This window comes from Blennius ocellaris (assembly GCF_963422515.1).
Source record: "Blennius ocellaris genome assembly, chromosome: 13".
Classification (NCBI taxonomy): Eukaryota; Metazoa; Chordata; class Actinopteri; order Blenniiformes; family Blenniidae; genus Blennius; species Blennius ocellaris.
Genome location: NC_137662.1, coordinates 8,109,595 through 8,126,533, shown reverse-complemented (window position 1 = coordinate 8,126,533; position 16,939 = coordinate 8,109,595). Strand labels below are relative to the sequence as shown.

Here is a 16,939-nt window from a genome sequence, read left to right as displayed (position 1 = left end):
AAGCAAAAGTCATCAAACAAGCAGAAATAACAGGTCCACAGGCTGACGTGTACACTATCTGGGTCAGTAGCACCCCAGTTACAAGTAACAAACTAAGCTCCTGACAGTTAATTACTTATCCAAACTATCTTATTGGGGATCCCTGTAGATGATGCCCAAATGTACACACACTATGCAACAAGCTTGTCTGCTGTGCCTGTGGCTCTGACTGGGATGTCTATGGACAAGATGCAGCGGCAGCGCAGACCATGGGAGTGACGCATTGCAGGTACAAACACACCAATCACAGAGCGCCATTTCTTTCAGCTACGTATACTGCCCCATCGCAGAGTAGCAGAAAGTATTAATACGCAGTCATGTAGATCCATAGCGATAGGCGTGATCAATCGTGTTATGACCATCCAAAACTCCTCCACAGCCGTACGCAACTATTCCACGTTATTTGAGTCTTTGCTACGGAGGGGATGGCCTCGTAAAATGTGCTTTTGTTGAATTCGGTGAGTGAGGAACGAGGAAGTTGGCGGAGTGATATTGGAAAGAGGCGGAGTTTGGGACAGCCGTTAAAGGCGAGTCCAGTTGCTTCTCTGTCAGTGTGTTTCATAGAGAGATTGTAGGTTCCTTCGAGCTCCACACGGCCTTGGTTTATTACGGATTTTTGTCGTGAACCAGCCGCAGCACTCACATCGAAATGGTAAGGAAGGAGAGATTGTTTTCCCTGCTTTACGGTTTAGGTTAGTTAATTTCTCGCAACATGAGGTTTGAACTTTAAATCGGCGCTAATGAAACGTAGCGTCACCGGCGGCTAAGCAGAAGCCACCGTGTGCGCTGCAAAGCTCCGCGGCGCTGACTGAATAACTGCTCGCTCGCTGCGAGGTAGTGCTAACAAGTTAGCCGAATCGAGGCGATGGCTGAAGGCGTGTTTGTGTTAATGCAGCCTGCGGGCAGCGTGGTGATTCCGGTGCTCTTTACCGGACCGCGGTGCCTCTAAAATGCCGCTTTAATAATTTCTCGGCAGCGCTTTCGTTTACTTCCCGCTTGGCTTGTTATGCGCTCGTTGAATAGAAAAGAGTTTACAGAAAGCTGCATTGCCTGTGGCGGCTGCGGCAGTACTCCTGCTCCGGGAGGTCTGTCTGACAGCAACTCGTTGGAGTAACCGCGTTTTACCGCCAAATTGTCCGCCATTCATTGTCCGTGCCAGGCGCGCGACGCCGGCGCTCCAAACGTGGCTGAACTCCATGATCACGGTGCGTTTGATACGGTTCTTGTCCTTTTGCCAAATCTACTATAAATTAATCGTCATCGCCACATCTGCCGTATTCAATTACGGTGTACATTCGTAGAATAACCGCAATGTTGGGCCACGAAGTTGGAATGTTTTATCGAATAACCATGTATAATTGCTCATCCCGATTTCTCTTGATAACGGTGGCTCATTTTGTATTTTACAGGCTGATCAGCTGACAGAAGAGCAAATTGCTGGTAAGACATCGTCTCACTGATCTTCTACTTGGCTCATAACCTGCAGAAGTGGCCTGCGTTATGGATCCCATGCCATGGATTTATACTTTTGCCTTTTAAGGCATTCCACAGGGCGGCCTCCTCGGTCATAAAACAAGGAATGAATGAAAGGGCTGTTGCTTGCTGGTTGATTCACTCGCCCTGTTTGGCTGTGTTGATGGACTCCTTCGTGGAAAACTTTACTTTTTGTTGGTTACCTTGCAATAAATTATGTAATCTGGAAGTGCTTTCTGTTATGGCGATGCTGTCACCTTTTTACACGCTGCACTTGATGTGTCCTTTGCCCTGGGTGTGTGCGCTCATCATGAGTTCTGCAGTTCTCTTGGTAATTTCTCCTTAGTTTTATGGTGCTTCTGAGATGCTCTAATCGTAAGAGGAGTGTCTCATGGAGTAATGCAGTACAACATGTATTGGGTGTGTTATAGTTGTGGATCCTCTTGAATGCATCTTTTGATGGACATTGGCTTCGTTCTCAGGTTTCACAGTTTGCGGATCCTACTATAGTAATTTCATTGAATGAAATGACATTTTTAATGTTTAATAAATGGCATGACGTGGGTGTGCACTAATGTGCCTTGTTGACTTGGAGAAAGTCGCAGTAAACGACTGCAGTGATGAGGGGTTTCAGCGGCCCCCCTCGGAGGAATCGGTTCCCTCCTGATGCTTCTGCAGTCAACGCAGGCTTTTTCCTCTATTCTAGAAAGGGTGTTACCCCGTTTATTTGACCCTGTGAATAGCAGGGCAGGTTGTAGCTTTTCTGACATGGACAAGCTGCTGCATGCCACTACGCATTGCCCAATGGCCTCATCACACTTGATGAGTGTGTCATTGTTCCTCATCCCTCACGGCAGCACAGAAGCTGCCATTTGTTGCTGATGCAGGCTGACTTTGGCCTTGCTCCCTCTCTCTGCCGTGTCCTCGGCTCTTGTTTAGCTAGAAACTGCAGTGGCGACAACCCATAACAGAAAGATGAACCAATATTCTGTCTTGGGTTTATAATTGAAACAAAGGGTGACGTAACACTGGGAAGCTTGGGCCGATTTGCTGTTTGGCTCAGTAGGATCGAAGGGACTTTAAGCATTTCCATAGATTTATAATCCATTTTAAATTCTGCAATGGTTTTTTTTCTATTCCTTACCACTCTCAAATGGCCTGACTAGTTTTTGCATATCTGAGGTGTGGCTTCTTTGTCCTACTAAAGAAGTCTGTCCACTTTCTCTCTGTCAACCAGAGTTCAAGGAAGCGTTTTCGCTCTTTGACAAGGATGGAGATGGCACCATCACCACCAAAGAGCTGGGCACAGTGATGCGCTCTCTGGGCCAGAACCCTACAGAGGCCGAGCTGCAGGACATGATCAATGAAGTGGATGCTGATGGTGAGAACGACATTCCGACTTGTCCGGCAGCATGCATTGCTGCTCTGTCAGCCATCGGTGCATCAATCCTGCTTCTGTGTCTTCAGGAAATGGAACGATAGACTTCCCAGAGTTCCTCACCATGATGGCCAGGAAGATGAAGGACACAGACAGTGAAGAGGAGATCAGAGAAGCATTCCGTGTCTTTGACAAGGTAAGTGTTTGCTGCCTGAGCTGCACTCTCTGACCCCCTCCACAGCAGCACCTTTAAGCAAACTGAACACTGACTGGTCTCACTTTCAGGATGGCAACGGCTACATCAGTGCTGCTGAGCTGCGTCACGTGATGACAAACCTTGGAGAGAAGCTGACCGACGAAGAGGTGGACGAAATGATCAGAGAAGCAGACATTGACGGAGATGGACAGGTCAACTATGAAGGTTGGTACACTCTTTGATGCCTTTCAGCATTTTTGTGCTCTATTCTTTGTTTTAAGTTACATTGTTTTGTTTCTTTTTTGTTTTTTCCCTGCAGAGTTCGTACAAATGATGACGGCGAAGTGAAGGCCTTGTACAGATTTCTTATATAAATAATTTGCCTTTTTTTCTTTGTGTAATTTATCTGTAAAATCTTAATAGCCCCCCATTCGTCCCCGCCCCTTCTGCTGTCCAAAGGAACTGCATGTAAACTGCATAGGCTCTTGTCCCCATGTCCCTTTCTTTTGCTGTCATGGTGTTTTGGAGTGACTGAACGGTCATGCAACCAGAAGCCCGTGGAGGCCCCTGGGAGCCAGAGAACTTCGATTCTTCCTGTCTTGTGTGCTCGGGGCCCTTCCACGCATGGCGACATTGGAAACCTGTCGGCTGGTTGTCACTTGGCAACACTGTCGGCATGGAAACAATGTAGAGGAGTTTAAACTCTGCATGGACTATGGACAAAGTATATATGGAAATCTCTCAGCATTGCACTACTGCAAAAAAATGACACGGGTGTATCTCCTAGGTACTCGTACAAACTCTTTTTGTATCTGCTGTTCTATATACCAGAAAACGACTAATCTTGCCATGCTTTTTAATGTTTTAATCTCTACTTTTGCTTTTTCTTTCCTTTATTCTTTTTTTTAATGACCTCCTGGTCATGCCTCAAATAATCCATTCCAAGTTGTATATTTTTGTTTTCCAATAAAATTTACAATCTACCCAGATTTGAAATTGTCTTGTTTTCTCAGTTAGAATGGATCCTTGAGTTTGTATACCCTGTAATAATTCCCATTTTTGTATTGAGGACAGGATGCTCCGGTTTTTGATGAGCTTTTCTTTTTTTTTCTTGTCATAGAATCCACATTGAAATGTTTACCAATCCAAAGTGTCCCTCCCTGCCCCAAACCACCCTGTTAATTCCCCAAAAAGCACTGAGGAGCATCAGCCAATGCCTCTTATTGTTCAGATAAGCTCGGGTCACATCTGTATTGTCATTAAAATGAACGCACTGAGTGGGATCAAAGGCTTCTATTTTGAAGTGCACACAATGGTACTCGACATTAGATTAGCCTTGTGCAGTCCGGCTCCCTGGCCGACTACATAGGCCATGTGTTGTCTGCTCCCGGCACAGCACCATGTAGAAACGACTGCCTCATGTCTTACTTGGCACCCCCCCCCCCCCCCCCCCCCCGACTTCCCCTCCCCCACTCACCCAAAGGTGCGGGTGGTCGAGCGTACATCATAAACCATGGTGTAAATAGAGGTGTACATGTTTTCTTTCTTTTTTTCTGATTGAGTTTGTTACAGTAGCTTGCAGAGATACCGTACTAAGTTTGTTATTTTGATGAATGACAAAAATAAAGCTCTATTGTGGACCTCTGCTCCGGCTCCTGTGTGGATTTTCTGTCGGCTGCTATTTGCACGCCCCCCCACCACCACCACCCCAATCCTAATGCAGCATTTTGGATTAGCAGACTTGCACTGCTAAACTAGGAAAATGGTCCCTCTCGTTCTATGCGACGTTATGTCAGTCTGCTGGGATTAGTATGGGCTGCACTTGTTTGTGGCTTGATCAGTCATGTGTGTCATTCAGCGTTCCCTGCAGACGCACGTTTAAACATTTAGAGCATTGCCAAAAAAAAACACCAAACACTCCAAAGTATCAACTTCCCAAAATACAACCTCATTGCACTGAATTTCTCTACGGTTCAACATTCAGGTGTGAATCGATGCCACAAGTGACCCTCATCTTGACAAAACCAATTATCGCCAAGACTTGGAAACACTTTGGTCTGAAAGCGTCATCGCAGTGTTCTCGTACACAACTTGTTAATTATGTGGGACATGTAGCGCCGATCTCTGCCCTCTGTTTGTCTGTAGTCCAAATAGAAGAATGTACATCAGGGATAGTGATGAGAAGCTCAGTTCGACAGCAGGTGTGTGTGTGTGTCGGGTTGCAGGAGATTTTCTTGACCAGCAGCATGAACACAAATTCTTCAGCTCCCTTCAACCATGTGCTCCATGTAGCTTGGCAACAATGCGGCTCCCAGAGAGGGTTCGGGTTATTCACATTTTATAAACAAGATTAATTATTCCTATCATTTATTGTCAGGAGACATATTTCTTAGACATAACAGAGCATCCTGAGTGACCTCTGAGGGACATATGGAATTTCTTTCTTTTTATATACATTTAAAACAAGGCATCTTTGAGGGTGATTTAAGTACTTTTGTGAATGAAATGTGGCGTCGTACTTTATGTGCTCAGAGCTGCTGTTAGGACAGCTTCGCAGGACACATCCATACTGTCTAAGTTGCAATGTTGTGATTCAATGAGAAGTGACCTTGTCCTAAATTAGGAATTCCCCCAAAAAATAGCAAGCAAATGTGAAGCTGCATGAGTTCCTAATGGCATAATGACACACTTCCACTTTTCAGTATGCTCCAATACTTTCACACTGTCAACTTTCTTTCACAGCTGTTTAACTAATGAGAACATAACAACAATTTAATTTCATCACCACATGACACATAAGGAGCATAACATACATAGAAAATTAACGGCGTCTGAGGCTATTTCTAGTGTGTTGATATTAAAGATAGATGTCATAGTTTTCTGAAAACTTTTGAAGCAGCATGAGAAGGAAGAACAGTAACTGGTCCTTACAGAGATTTATGGAAATGCTAAATGCACATCGAGCAATCAAAATACATGCCATTTTTCTACGCGCCACGTAACCAAGCGGTCATCAGTTAATTTGCATCCCCATTGATCCCTTATTTCTTATTGTCTTATCATAGATTGGAGAAACTTTTCCACCTGGAAGCAACAGATAATCCTCTCATGGCTTCAGCTTGAGCAGCAACAAATAAGCAGCACTGAAGCTCTGTTGTGTCGTGTTTACATAAAACATAGCTGACATATCACTTTGCTGTCTCATTGTCTCGTCTGAAGGCCCCGAGTGGTGTTGTGCTCAGCCCAGCATGAACGTCATGGGCTGGAATGAGACGGGTCACAACAGGGGCGGGGGGGGTGGGGGGGGGGGGTATTGCTGAAACGGGGCCCCGGGAGACAGCTGACGTTAGTCCATATCATTGACAATGCGATGGAACCCCTTAACCGTCTGCAACGATGACAATATGTTGAAAACGATATTGTTCACGGCAGCATTCTCGTCATTCTAATACGTTACTCCTTTTCATCATTCTAGTTCTCCACTATTCTAAATGCATTTTCATTAGATCCATTGCCTTTGGTTTTTTGTTTATTTATTTACTTCGTATCTTGTTTTATTCAACGATTTTAATGTGATTTTAATGTGTTTCTTTGCCTTTTTGAAGAACTTTGAATTTCCTTGTGTGGCAATGTGTTACGAATTAACTTTGAATTACACGTGAACTACATCGTTTTCAGCTTTCTCTGCCATGTTGCTGAAAGATGTCGTTTTCAAAATGTTGCAGTGTAAACTAGAAAGTAGGGTTATGCTTGGAGGCGTCAGCACCGTGGGTTTCAAACCAAGTTGTAATATTCTTAAAGACTTCCTCGACCCAGCTGCACGAGTGGATCTTATCCTGGTGTGTGTCTGTGCAGGACAGTTATTCAAATTTCTACCTTTGGTCGCAACACCAGCCTCCTTTGGTTTAATCTGTGTTCGAAATTTGTAGATGATACCCACATTGTGTTTTCCTGGACAGGATGGCCCAGTTTTAACTGTGCCACTCATGTATGGAAACACAAGTAGGCAGTAGGCATCTCCATCATAAGAAGCCTTCACATAAATGGTCCCTTTAGTCTCGTTCAGATCGCGAACAAACTCCTGCAACTGCATTTTAAATGCAACTCCAAACGGACTAATCTACATACAAAACAAAGTGGCCCTGTATCAGATGAACAAACGTCAACAGATCTGGTGACGGGGATAATCGCGGTACACATGGTGATACGAGGGACCCGAGTCCTCTGTGTTGCACGTGAACACAGTCTCCTAATTATGATCAGAATCTGGAGTTAGATGCTGAACTGAGATAGTGAGTCCATGGAAACGGGCACAGTGAGGAGTAGGTACTGTTACTTGCAAGCATGTACAGTACGTACCTCGGTGCTTCCTTACCATTGTGTCTCGCTCTCAGTCAAACTGGTCGGCGGGGTCTAAATTTAGCCCTCCACTCCACTGTGTTGAAAAATTGATCGGTGGCGGAGTCGCTGCTATAGTAACAGTCACGGTTTTAATGGCACTCAGGTGTTACTGGATCTCCTGTTGGGCAGATACGACAATGAGTACGGTGCCGCGCATGGACGTGGCCAAAATAGAAAACACAAAGTCGCCCATGAAGTCAGCGACATGCCCAGGGCTGGTAATGGAGTAGATAAGGTGAGTCTGCATAACTGCCTGGTTAATAAAGTGGTAATAGCGCGCGGCGATCCGAATGGATGCATCACAACAAAGTTGTTGGCATGGCAGTGGTCATCACTGCAGACAACAGTGGACCGAGTCTCAGCTTCTATCTTGTTCCTTATCCGCAGGGCGATGACAAGGCAGACCAGTGTGGTCGGGGGAGCTGGTGGATGGCGACGCTCAAAGTAGGTGTTGTCAAACGGCGTGGTTTCACAGCTCGGCTCCAACACCTTCCACTTCGTTTCGAAATGCTGGCATAAATAGCGTATTTTAAATCATCTGCTACATTCACACACACTCTCACACACACACACACACACACACACCAGATGTAGCCGGCAATAAGGTCATAACGGCCAATAAATATCACCATTTAGCCAATAATGTAATAAAGTGGTCAATCGTTCTTACAACCACAATGAAAAAAGAGTGCATCTTTAGATGTGGACCGTCCACCGCTGTCACTGCACAAACACAGCGGAAGGCTTACATTCATGTAACAATAATACATTTTTGGCTAAAGTTACTCCGACTTGAATGTCTCGACCAAGGAAACTTGGACATATGGACATTGTGAGATGGAGGATCGACGTTGGTATTGGAAGACTAAACATTCTACCAACTAACCCAACATTCCATGAGCAGGAGCTCCTCCATAGCTGTAACTGGACAAATCATCAACTCTCATTTTACATCCACTTAATACCTTGTGGAGATAGCTAATATATAATATTTACAACACTAATGTCGATCGTTCACATTTGGGGTCTTTCATCTTCTAGCCTTGTCTTAAAGTAGGAACGAACCAGTCATTTCTGAGCTTGTGTTTAATTGTGATTCCACATAAAACAAGTGTCAGCTTTGAACATGTTTTTGTACCCTGAGTTAAAATGAACCTTAATGCCGCCTTCTTCCCTTCATTTTCTAAATTTGCATTGTGTTTTTGGTTGTTTTTTTAATTATATATATATATAAATATATATATATATATATATTGGTAGGAGCATTGCTAAGACAACAGACGAAGAAAAATACACAATGACAAACACGTTTTCTTGGAAATGGGTCCAACTGTGTGTATACTTAATGCAAAAATGGATGGATGGATGTTAAAAGCCATCGGCTAAAATGCATTTTCTCTTTTTGTGTTCTACTTTAATCAGAATGTACAAACACATACTAACATACAATGATTAGGAGGCAGGTACTTTTAATAGTAGAGCCAACCGTTGGCACACACTTGGATTCATTCATGCCTTATTCTCCTTGATAATCAATGAATGCCTGCACTCTGTGATCACAGCTACTAACCTGGATAAAGTGATCACTGCAGAAGCAGCTGGAGCTACTCCTGTTTAACTCTCCATTAATATTCATTGCATTGTCCCACTTTATTTAATGCATTGTCCCTTTAAACAGTTGTGTTTTAGCCAATGGAAGACCAGAAACAGTGCCAGAGTGACTTTTATGGTTTGAATAATAACAAATCTAAGCACTACATTATCTTTCAGCAGCTTCCTCTTGGTGTGACTGCAGCATAATGCAGCACAGCTTCATGAATATATCATGTTCCTCCACTGTGTGTTGTTTTTCCAGCTAATGGCTTTAATTGCACGGTGCTATTCCGCCGCCCCTGTCCAAAGAGTCGATCTTTAACAGATTCACTGCAGTGAGTTCAGTCGCTGAGCATCTTACAGTGCATTCATGGTGGCGACACGCCGACCTGCTAACTACGGGTCTGTAGCAGCGCGCACAGAGTTTATTGTTATTCATGTCACCAACACAGATTACAGTAGCGTAAATGTTTGTAGTTGTACGGACAACATTCACAGTGCAATCAAAAATGGATGAATTAATGAGCAGGCTTCAAAAACAAATGGAAGAAAAAACTAAATCAGCAAGTAGGCTTTGTAAAATAATTTGTTAAGCTAAAGAAATGAGGCCTTATCATTAGGATTTTGTCTGGAATATTGTCACATTTGTTGATAATCTAATGAAATAAATCTGAAAAATGAAAAACTGCAACATGAGACATGATCTGCCACAAAGCTGTAGTGAAAAGAAGAATGAAAGACAAGGTTCAGGGCAGATTGCAAAACTTAAAACAATAGGTACAACAACTAACACTGTTAATAATAAGTTCAGGTAATAAAGAGCCAGTTGAGTAAATGCCTCTTACTGCTATAGAGCTTCACCCCTGATTCAGTTTCTGAGTTGTAAACCAAACAATCAACATCAGTGATGATCAAGCTAAAGACAAAAGCTATCTTAAAATAAAGCAGTTTACACTGAAAAGAGAACGGATATCCGCCATGTTTGGTCTTCACGCCAGGGATCGACTTGGCAGTCATGTGACCTCAAAATAATTCCACACAAAAGACTGGACTGGATAAAAAGGTACTCATGTCACAATTTCAGCGCCATTTTATGAAATGTCTAAATTTCTTCAGACAAATGTAAGTATTACACAATTTGGCGTGAGACTTTTTCTCCCCCCCCCCCCATCTATCCATCCATCCGTCTCTAGTAACAACTTCATCCAGATTTAAGTGGCGAGTTTGGCACGTATCTTCGTCTACAGGGTCTGAAGGATAGAGGCAACACAGAGAGACAGGAAATACTTGGACACACTTAACTTCTATGGTCAATTTAGAGTCACAGCTATGTTTGGTTTGTGGGAGGAAGCTGGAGTGTCCAGAGGAAACACATGTTGGCATACAGAGAACCATCAGATAGAAAGACTAGCAAGTTAGCAGGGAAACAGCAATGATCAATATTCAACTCTTAACTAATCACGGGGAATGATTCCCAAAACTTTTGCCGTCTGTTTCAGGACACGCCCGTCCCAGGCATCTACCACGTCCGAGACTTTATCGAGGAAGCCAACCTCAACCCCGTGAAAAAAACCTATGGCTTCAAAAATGTAGGGAGGAATGCCCAGACACTCAGTGTCTGTAAGGGGGACGTCCTCCTGCCTGGAGCGTACGACCACACCGACTTCATTCAGGAGGGCCCGAGGCACCCGGCGTCGTACTCTTTCAAAAACTGCCCACGGCCCGACATCGTCACCCTGGGAATCAGAGACAAGGTGGTGTTCAGACTCTTCCTGCTGGCAGATCGGATAATAAACAGATAAGCAGTTGGGTTGCGATCCAAAGTCATCAAGGCTATTGACTTCACCCCAGGAATTTGGCACTGGCGAGCAATGTCTTTACAACTGCTCCCTGTTGTGTAAGAATAGAATAGATGAGGCCCAGTCAGGAGTAAAACATACTAATAGTTTTCTTTCAATTGGAGTTTGTGACAATATAGTTTGATCAAACAAAAAAACCCCAACATGCTTTGTTGCTTGAATAGCCAAATGTTCATTACCCACATGAAGTTCTTCGCCCGGAGTGAGCATTTCATCTGCTCCCATTGATAGAAGATTCAAAATGTTCCAGTACATGCTATTCAAGGCTGGCCTCTGGAGTGTTTATGTGCTAAGGGATGCTAATTACCTGATTGCGCCATCTACTTCCCGAAATGAGAATCCTGTTTATTCTTAGCCTGTTTTTGTTTCCCAATCATGTGCATCTTTAAATATCAGAAAGACTATATTTACGGTTAGAGACAACATTGCTGGGATTTATTTTGCACGTGTTTCAGGATCACAAGCACAAGGATCCATGAAGCTTTCCAAGTGAGCTGCACTTTTGTTCATTTGATTAGTGAGTCTAACTGAAGGTGAACATCTTAGTTACCTGGGACAGTGGAAGGTAGTTTCTTTTCTTTCTTGATTTGTTGATATCTATAATTGTGGTCCTACCATGTCAGAGGTCAGTCAAACACATTAGACATGTTACTGGATTAGCATGTAGACGTTCAAAGACGTCTCAAATAAACAAAGGTGTGTAACTATTCCTTCAACATCCACAATGAAGAGACCGACCTGTAGTCATCATTTGGCTCATGCGTTGAGTTGATTCTTGTATATTTTATCCTTTAGTCTTTATTTTATCCAGCTATGTATATGTCTTTGCTCCTCTGCTGTGTAAGTCTGTTCGGCTGAGAGTTAAACTGGAGTTTGTGCCTCAGCGAAATCCAGAGGACAGGCTGGAAAGAGAGGCCTGCTGTCAGATTGTTACACAGCAGCGACTGAATGGAACGGCTACCTCATGGTGATTTTTGTCATATACATTTAAGCAATTCCCCGTCTTTATTCTCTGCGGCAGCACATAAACACGTCACCCTGCGACTACGACGTGTCAGCGAAGCCGGTGGAGAAGATCCCCTGCAAGTAAGCGCTCGACAAACAGCCTCTCTTTAATTCTCAGATCACAGCGGAGCGAGACTCCCTGCGTATCGCTGCTCCTTGATCGTCGAAACGTCAAACCCCCCCCCCCTCTCTCCTCTCCTCCCCCCCTCAGCTCTTCGCCTTGTCAAAGATGGAGGAGCACTTTCTAACCCCCTCTCTCATTTTCCCAGCCTCTGATCACACATGGCCTCGCTCTTTTCTTCTTTTGCCCTCGTTGTTCTCCTCTCTTGTTTTTCCTTTTTTTCCATTTTGCCAACCAACACATAACCCCCCCACCCCCACCCACCCCCACCCACTTCTCCTGCTCCTCTTGCAGGCATGTGATGTTTCGGTCCACCGTGCAACGGATCAGCTTTCCACCTGTAAGTATCTGGTCACCCAGGTGAGTTATTAGGACCATTCAGTATTTCCACTGGCCACGAAAAGGCTTCATTACAATATACTTTCAATAGGTTTTGGTTACAAGCTGTGGCCTAATGTGTACCTGCTATGCACTGTACATGAGCTAGTTATGACAACCACGAGGGTCCAAGAAACTGATCCCATGTCCTGTCCGATAACCCCCCTCCCCAACCCCCCCCCCCCCCCCCCCCCCCCCACACACACACACACACACACACACACACACACACACACCACCCCCCACCTCCATCTGCTGGAACACTTGCTTGCTCGAGATGCAAGGTGTTGCAGCCGCGGCCGCTGGTGGTTGATGGATATCTGAGCCCCACTGGCAGCTGCTGAGTGTTGACAGAGAAGCAAAAGTGCTAAGAAATCCCCAGGGTGTTATTACCGAGGAGTTGGGAACAGTTTTCTGCAGTCAGTGGCGTCACCGTGACTTGACATATTTTTTTCTTGGTCAGAGGTGAAGCAGCTGCGTATCCCCATGCGGCGGCCGTGAATACTCGAAGTTAATTTCACAGCTGCGCCAAATAAAATGTGAATGTTTTCTCGGCGTAATTGTATTGTGAAGGATAAAAGTGGAGGGATTACCAAAAAGAGGAGGATTCTCAATGTGGGATGCTGAACATTTGTAGTTGATTTCAAGGGAATTCATCGTGTGGATCCTGAAAGGCTTCAGCCTGAAGTGTTGGACAGTTCCACGCACAGAGCCGAGCAGACAGCAGGTGTTAAGATCAGCACGCTCTCATGCTGTGGTTGTCAGGTGAATCACTTTTCTGATCCGGCGTCAGAGAGACAGAAGTTACTCATATGAAAGCAGCTGTGATTGTGACTTTAATTCAAACGGGCTCGATTCTTAAGGGAGGATTTGTTCCCTCCGAGCAGCACGTGCGAGTCGATATTGCAACAAAGCACGGCGAGTAAATCTGGGACACCGAGTGCCCCCAGGAAGTACAAATTAAGACACATCAGGAGAAAAGATATATCGTTTTTGTTGTGTTTTCAAAGCATCTTTGGCTTGCTGAAGGTTTGCTTAGCCACGTGTGGAAATCATTTTCTTCAGGCTTCAGAGAGACCGGGATTTCTTCACAAATCCTATCGGTTTGGCCATGTGACCGCTCAGCCTTTCACTTGGTCATTTCAAAGGTCATGTTATATTTGCAAAACGTCTCAAAAATTGTTGGAACGTTTTGGGGCAACAAGAGGTGGGAAAAGTCATTGACATAAATCAAAAAACAAGTGGAGGAACTCTTCAAGTTGGGTCGACTGGATATGAAAGGGACGTTTTAGAGAAAAAAAAATGTGAAACTGGAAATACTCTTTTAATTTACAGTGTATAATTTCATCAAACGTTTCAAATTATCACGACACTTGGGCTCAGAGGCAGCACCGCATCATAAACTAGACTTTATTGTAGAAACCATTGCATGAGTTCAGGAGCACTTCCAGATATCAGTGTCTGTGAACATTCAAGTTAAAACCGTAACATACATGGGAAAAGATTCCTCACTTCGTTGTGTATAGTCTCCTCACTTCCCTGACGTTTACACGCTGCTGTTTTAAAGGTTTCGAGGATGTGTTGCTGCAATTAAACTCAAAATCAGCTCGTATAATCCATGACTGGGGAACTTGTCTCACTGTCTACATCTGATATGTTGTGTTGCATTGGAAATTAAATATGGGTTTATTAGATTTGATTGTAGACAAGGTCGGATCACAGACAATCTAATCAACAGACGAGACAATAATTCAGGTTGTATGAGTTGATAGTGGATTCCTGCCAAGGACTTCTAGTATGAGAACCTGTATTTTACCCAAATACCTCGGCTACTGTAAAAACACGTCTGGAATTTATTGAAGAATGAGGGTTTGTGCTCATCTTTCCTACCTCAACAGACACAAATGCATCCCGTCGTGTTACTGCCCAAGAAAGCGACGCAGTGTTCTCTTGATTGTCCCGATGCAGCAGCTGCGTGGGCACATGTCACCCGGGCTTCCTGTTGATTTAGCCGAGTGGTGAGCGGAGAGGTCTTGGCCGCGCTAATCGAAAACTTTCACAGACATTCGCAGCATGTGCCAGTTACCTCTCCCACCCAGGAGAATCTTTCGAACACACTGCGCCGCAGTGGGAAACTAGGCCAGGTGCTTTGGCTCAAACATGCACGTCAGATTCACTGCCGATCGGCGACTCCTGTGAAATGCACCTGCATTAGCACCTCCGGGAGCGTCAGGCAGGCCAGTGCAGGGAGGGGATGGGCAGGGCCGGGGGGTGAAGGGGGGGGGGTCAGCAGGCCAGTTGCCGGGGATCAAGTGAACTGGCAAGCAGGATCAAATGGCATGTAATGGTAGTCGCCACCCCTGCGAGGAGCGAAGGAGAAGAAAAGACACCACCCTGTCTCCCCGTGTCACAATCAGAGAGCGAGTGAAAATGAAAGGCTGGTGCTGCATTCAGGGACGTGGCTACAGCAGTTTCTATGTCTGGGGAAGAGGGCAGAGGAAGAGGCGGATGCTATTTCTGCATGGTGGCGACCAGTATGTGTGTTAGTGGGTGAGAGGAAAGGAGAAGTGAAAGGCAAGGAGAGGGAGAGACGGACTGACTTTTGACTGAGATTAACCTGAAACGCGTCGGCGGAGGTCCAAGAGCCACCAGTGAAACGTTACATCATAGGTTTCAAGACCAAGAATATGAACCTCTGAAATAAATCTGTACATTGTTCTTGCATTTGTGACATGACACGAGTATCAACGTTACAACAATAGGTTTTCAGGCGCGTGTGTCCGAGGGTCACAGACTTCTCTCGTCTCTCATCTGGCTCTGCAAATGACAGAGGTCACGGAGTGCAGTGGGCGAATGTATAGTAACTTATAGTAAGCCCCGGGGCATGATCCCAGCATCACGATCCGAGCAGTTGGACTGAACAGTGCGCCGGTAACGCTAAGCTGGCTTTGGGCCGCACGCTCAGGAACAATAGCGATTCAATTCAGGTGGCATCATAAAGCTGAAGGTCGACGTCCTTTCCCAGGAAAGTGGGGCAACATGCGGGAAGCGACATTCCTATACAAAGACTGCAGCTGAGTGCACCTGCTGTATTTGCATTGACCTACTATACTTGTTTGAGCGTGTCCAGGCTGCTCCATAACTTCAGCAAAGTATGTGCTACAAGCCCCCGCGAGCAGATACTTTAAAAGGAGACGATGTGGACGCTGCAATCGCTGAATTGATATTAATGTTCAAACATGACAGCAGCAAAATAGGTGTAAATATTAGTAGTTTGCATGTTCTTACAGAGGGGTCAAACATGATTCATTGATTGAGTTTTTAAAAGGCCTTGGACATCAAGACCAGCTGAACAAAGACAGAGCAGCTTCCTTATTTGGCTGGATTTGTTATAGATTTATGGATATCTTCACAATTCAGACATCTGACTGATGCTGGTGCCAAATTACAAACATTGAATGGTGGCATGTTGATCCGGTTTAGTGCAGATTTATCTGAGATGACAAATCATGTGGCATCATGGTGTGTGTGTGTGCGTGCGTGCGTGCGTGCGTGCGTGTGTGTGTGTGTGTGTGTGTGCGCGTGTGCGTGTGTGTGTGTGTGTGTGTGTGTGTGCTTGTTTATTTTGTTCCTATGGCAACAAGCATGTCAGGTTGTTGATTACTTGCAATTTTAGCTAGAATTTGTTTGTATATGAATTATGTTAAGGATTATTTAATTCCAGTGCTCTTTCAGGCATAATAAAACGTGCTGAGCCACTTCTGAGAAGTCTAACTGAATTTTATATGCTACAATAAACTAACTGGTACCATTTAGGTATCTTTTTTTTTTTTGAAAGCCAAATCATGGTCAATGTTGGAACTGATTGGACGGAGGGCTGGATCACTGACGGCGGTGATGTTTATTACCACCTCAGAGAGAAGGACCTGCTCCGTGTCGCTACGACCCACAGAGCGGACCGGCTCAAGGCGTCACGTCCTGCTTCAAGTCCACGCTGCCTCGGCTGCCCACCCTGCCCTCGGTGAGTCCGCCTGCACCGTCCCACATAACGTAAACCTAGTTTCAATTCAATGATATTTCAAAGACGGGTATTTTCTGCTCTTCATGTGTTGAAAATGAAAACTAAACGTGAGTTTTTCTCCGCGGGTTTCAATGTGTTTGTGTTCCACAGAGGACTCCAGGACCAGGTTACTATGAACCTTACTGGAAGTGGTCTGACTACGGAGGCCATCGATCCCTCATTTAAATACCTTTTCGACAATGTTTCCTTGTCTGGACTTCATTCCCACCGCGATCTATGTTTAATCGTGCTTGAAACGATAATAAGAATAATAAAAAAAAGTCAACTCATGAATGCAGGGAAGAAGAAACCCTCCAGTTTTGGTTTTTTTTGTGTATTACTTGGACCAATGTTTATCTGAATGTCAGTGAGGGATTTTTGTGGTCTGCCAACGACATAATCAGCTGCATTCGTTGTGCTCAAATCGCTTTAGTGA

At 44.7% G+C, this 16,939-nt stretch overlaps 2 protein-coding genes across 2 annotated transcripts; both read left to right on the top strand.

Moving 5' to 3' along the window:
* The first annotated feature begins 587 nt into the window (after positions 1 to 587).
* On the top strand, positions 588 to 4,075 carry calm2a (calmodulin 2a (phosphorylase kinase, delta)). Its single transcript, XM_080508124.1, has 6 exons — positions 588 to 691; positions 1,449 to 1,479; positions 2,750 to 2,893; positions 2,980 to 3,086; positions 3,176 to 3,311; positions 3,406 to 4,075. Exons 1-6 carry the CDS (start codon positions 689 to 691, stop codon positions 3,432 to 3,434), a joined length of 450 nt encoding a protein of 149 aa, XP_080364250.1. The 5' UTR covers positions 588 to 688; the 3' UTR covers positions 3,435 to 4,075.
* A 3,549-nt stretch (positions 4,076 to 7,624) lies between these two features.
* On the top strand, positions 7,625 to 16,689 carry stpg4 (sperm-tail PG-rich repeat containing 4; the record flags this gene model as incomplete). The annotated part of the gene is made up of 7 exons (XM_080507391.1): positions 7,625 to 7,705; positions 7,875 to 7,931; positions 10,580 to 10,834; positions 11,961 to 12,025; positions 12,360 to 12,405; positions 16,360 to 16,464; positions 16,615 to 16,689. 7 exons carry the CDS (start codon positions 7,625 to 7,627, stop codon positions 16,687 to 16,689), a joined length of 684 nt encoding a protein of 227 aa, XP_080363517.1.
* Positions 16,690 to 16,939: the final 250 nt, after the last annotated feature.

Coding starts and splice junctions, on each gene's coding strand:
- calm2a (XM_080508124.1), top strand. Junction 3,087..3,175: donor CATTCCGTGTCTTTGACAAG/GTAAGTGTTTGC, acceptor TCTCACTTTCAG/GATGGCAACGGCTACATCAG. Junction 3,312..3,405: donor TGGACAGGTCAACTATGAAG/GTTGGTACACTC, acceptor TTTTCCCTGCAG/AGTTCGTACAAATGATGACG.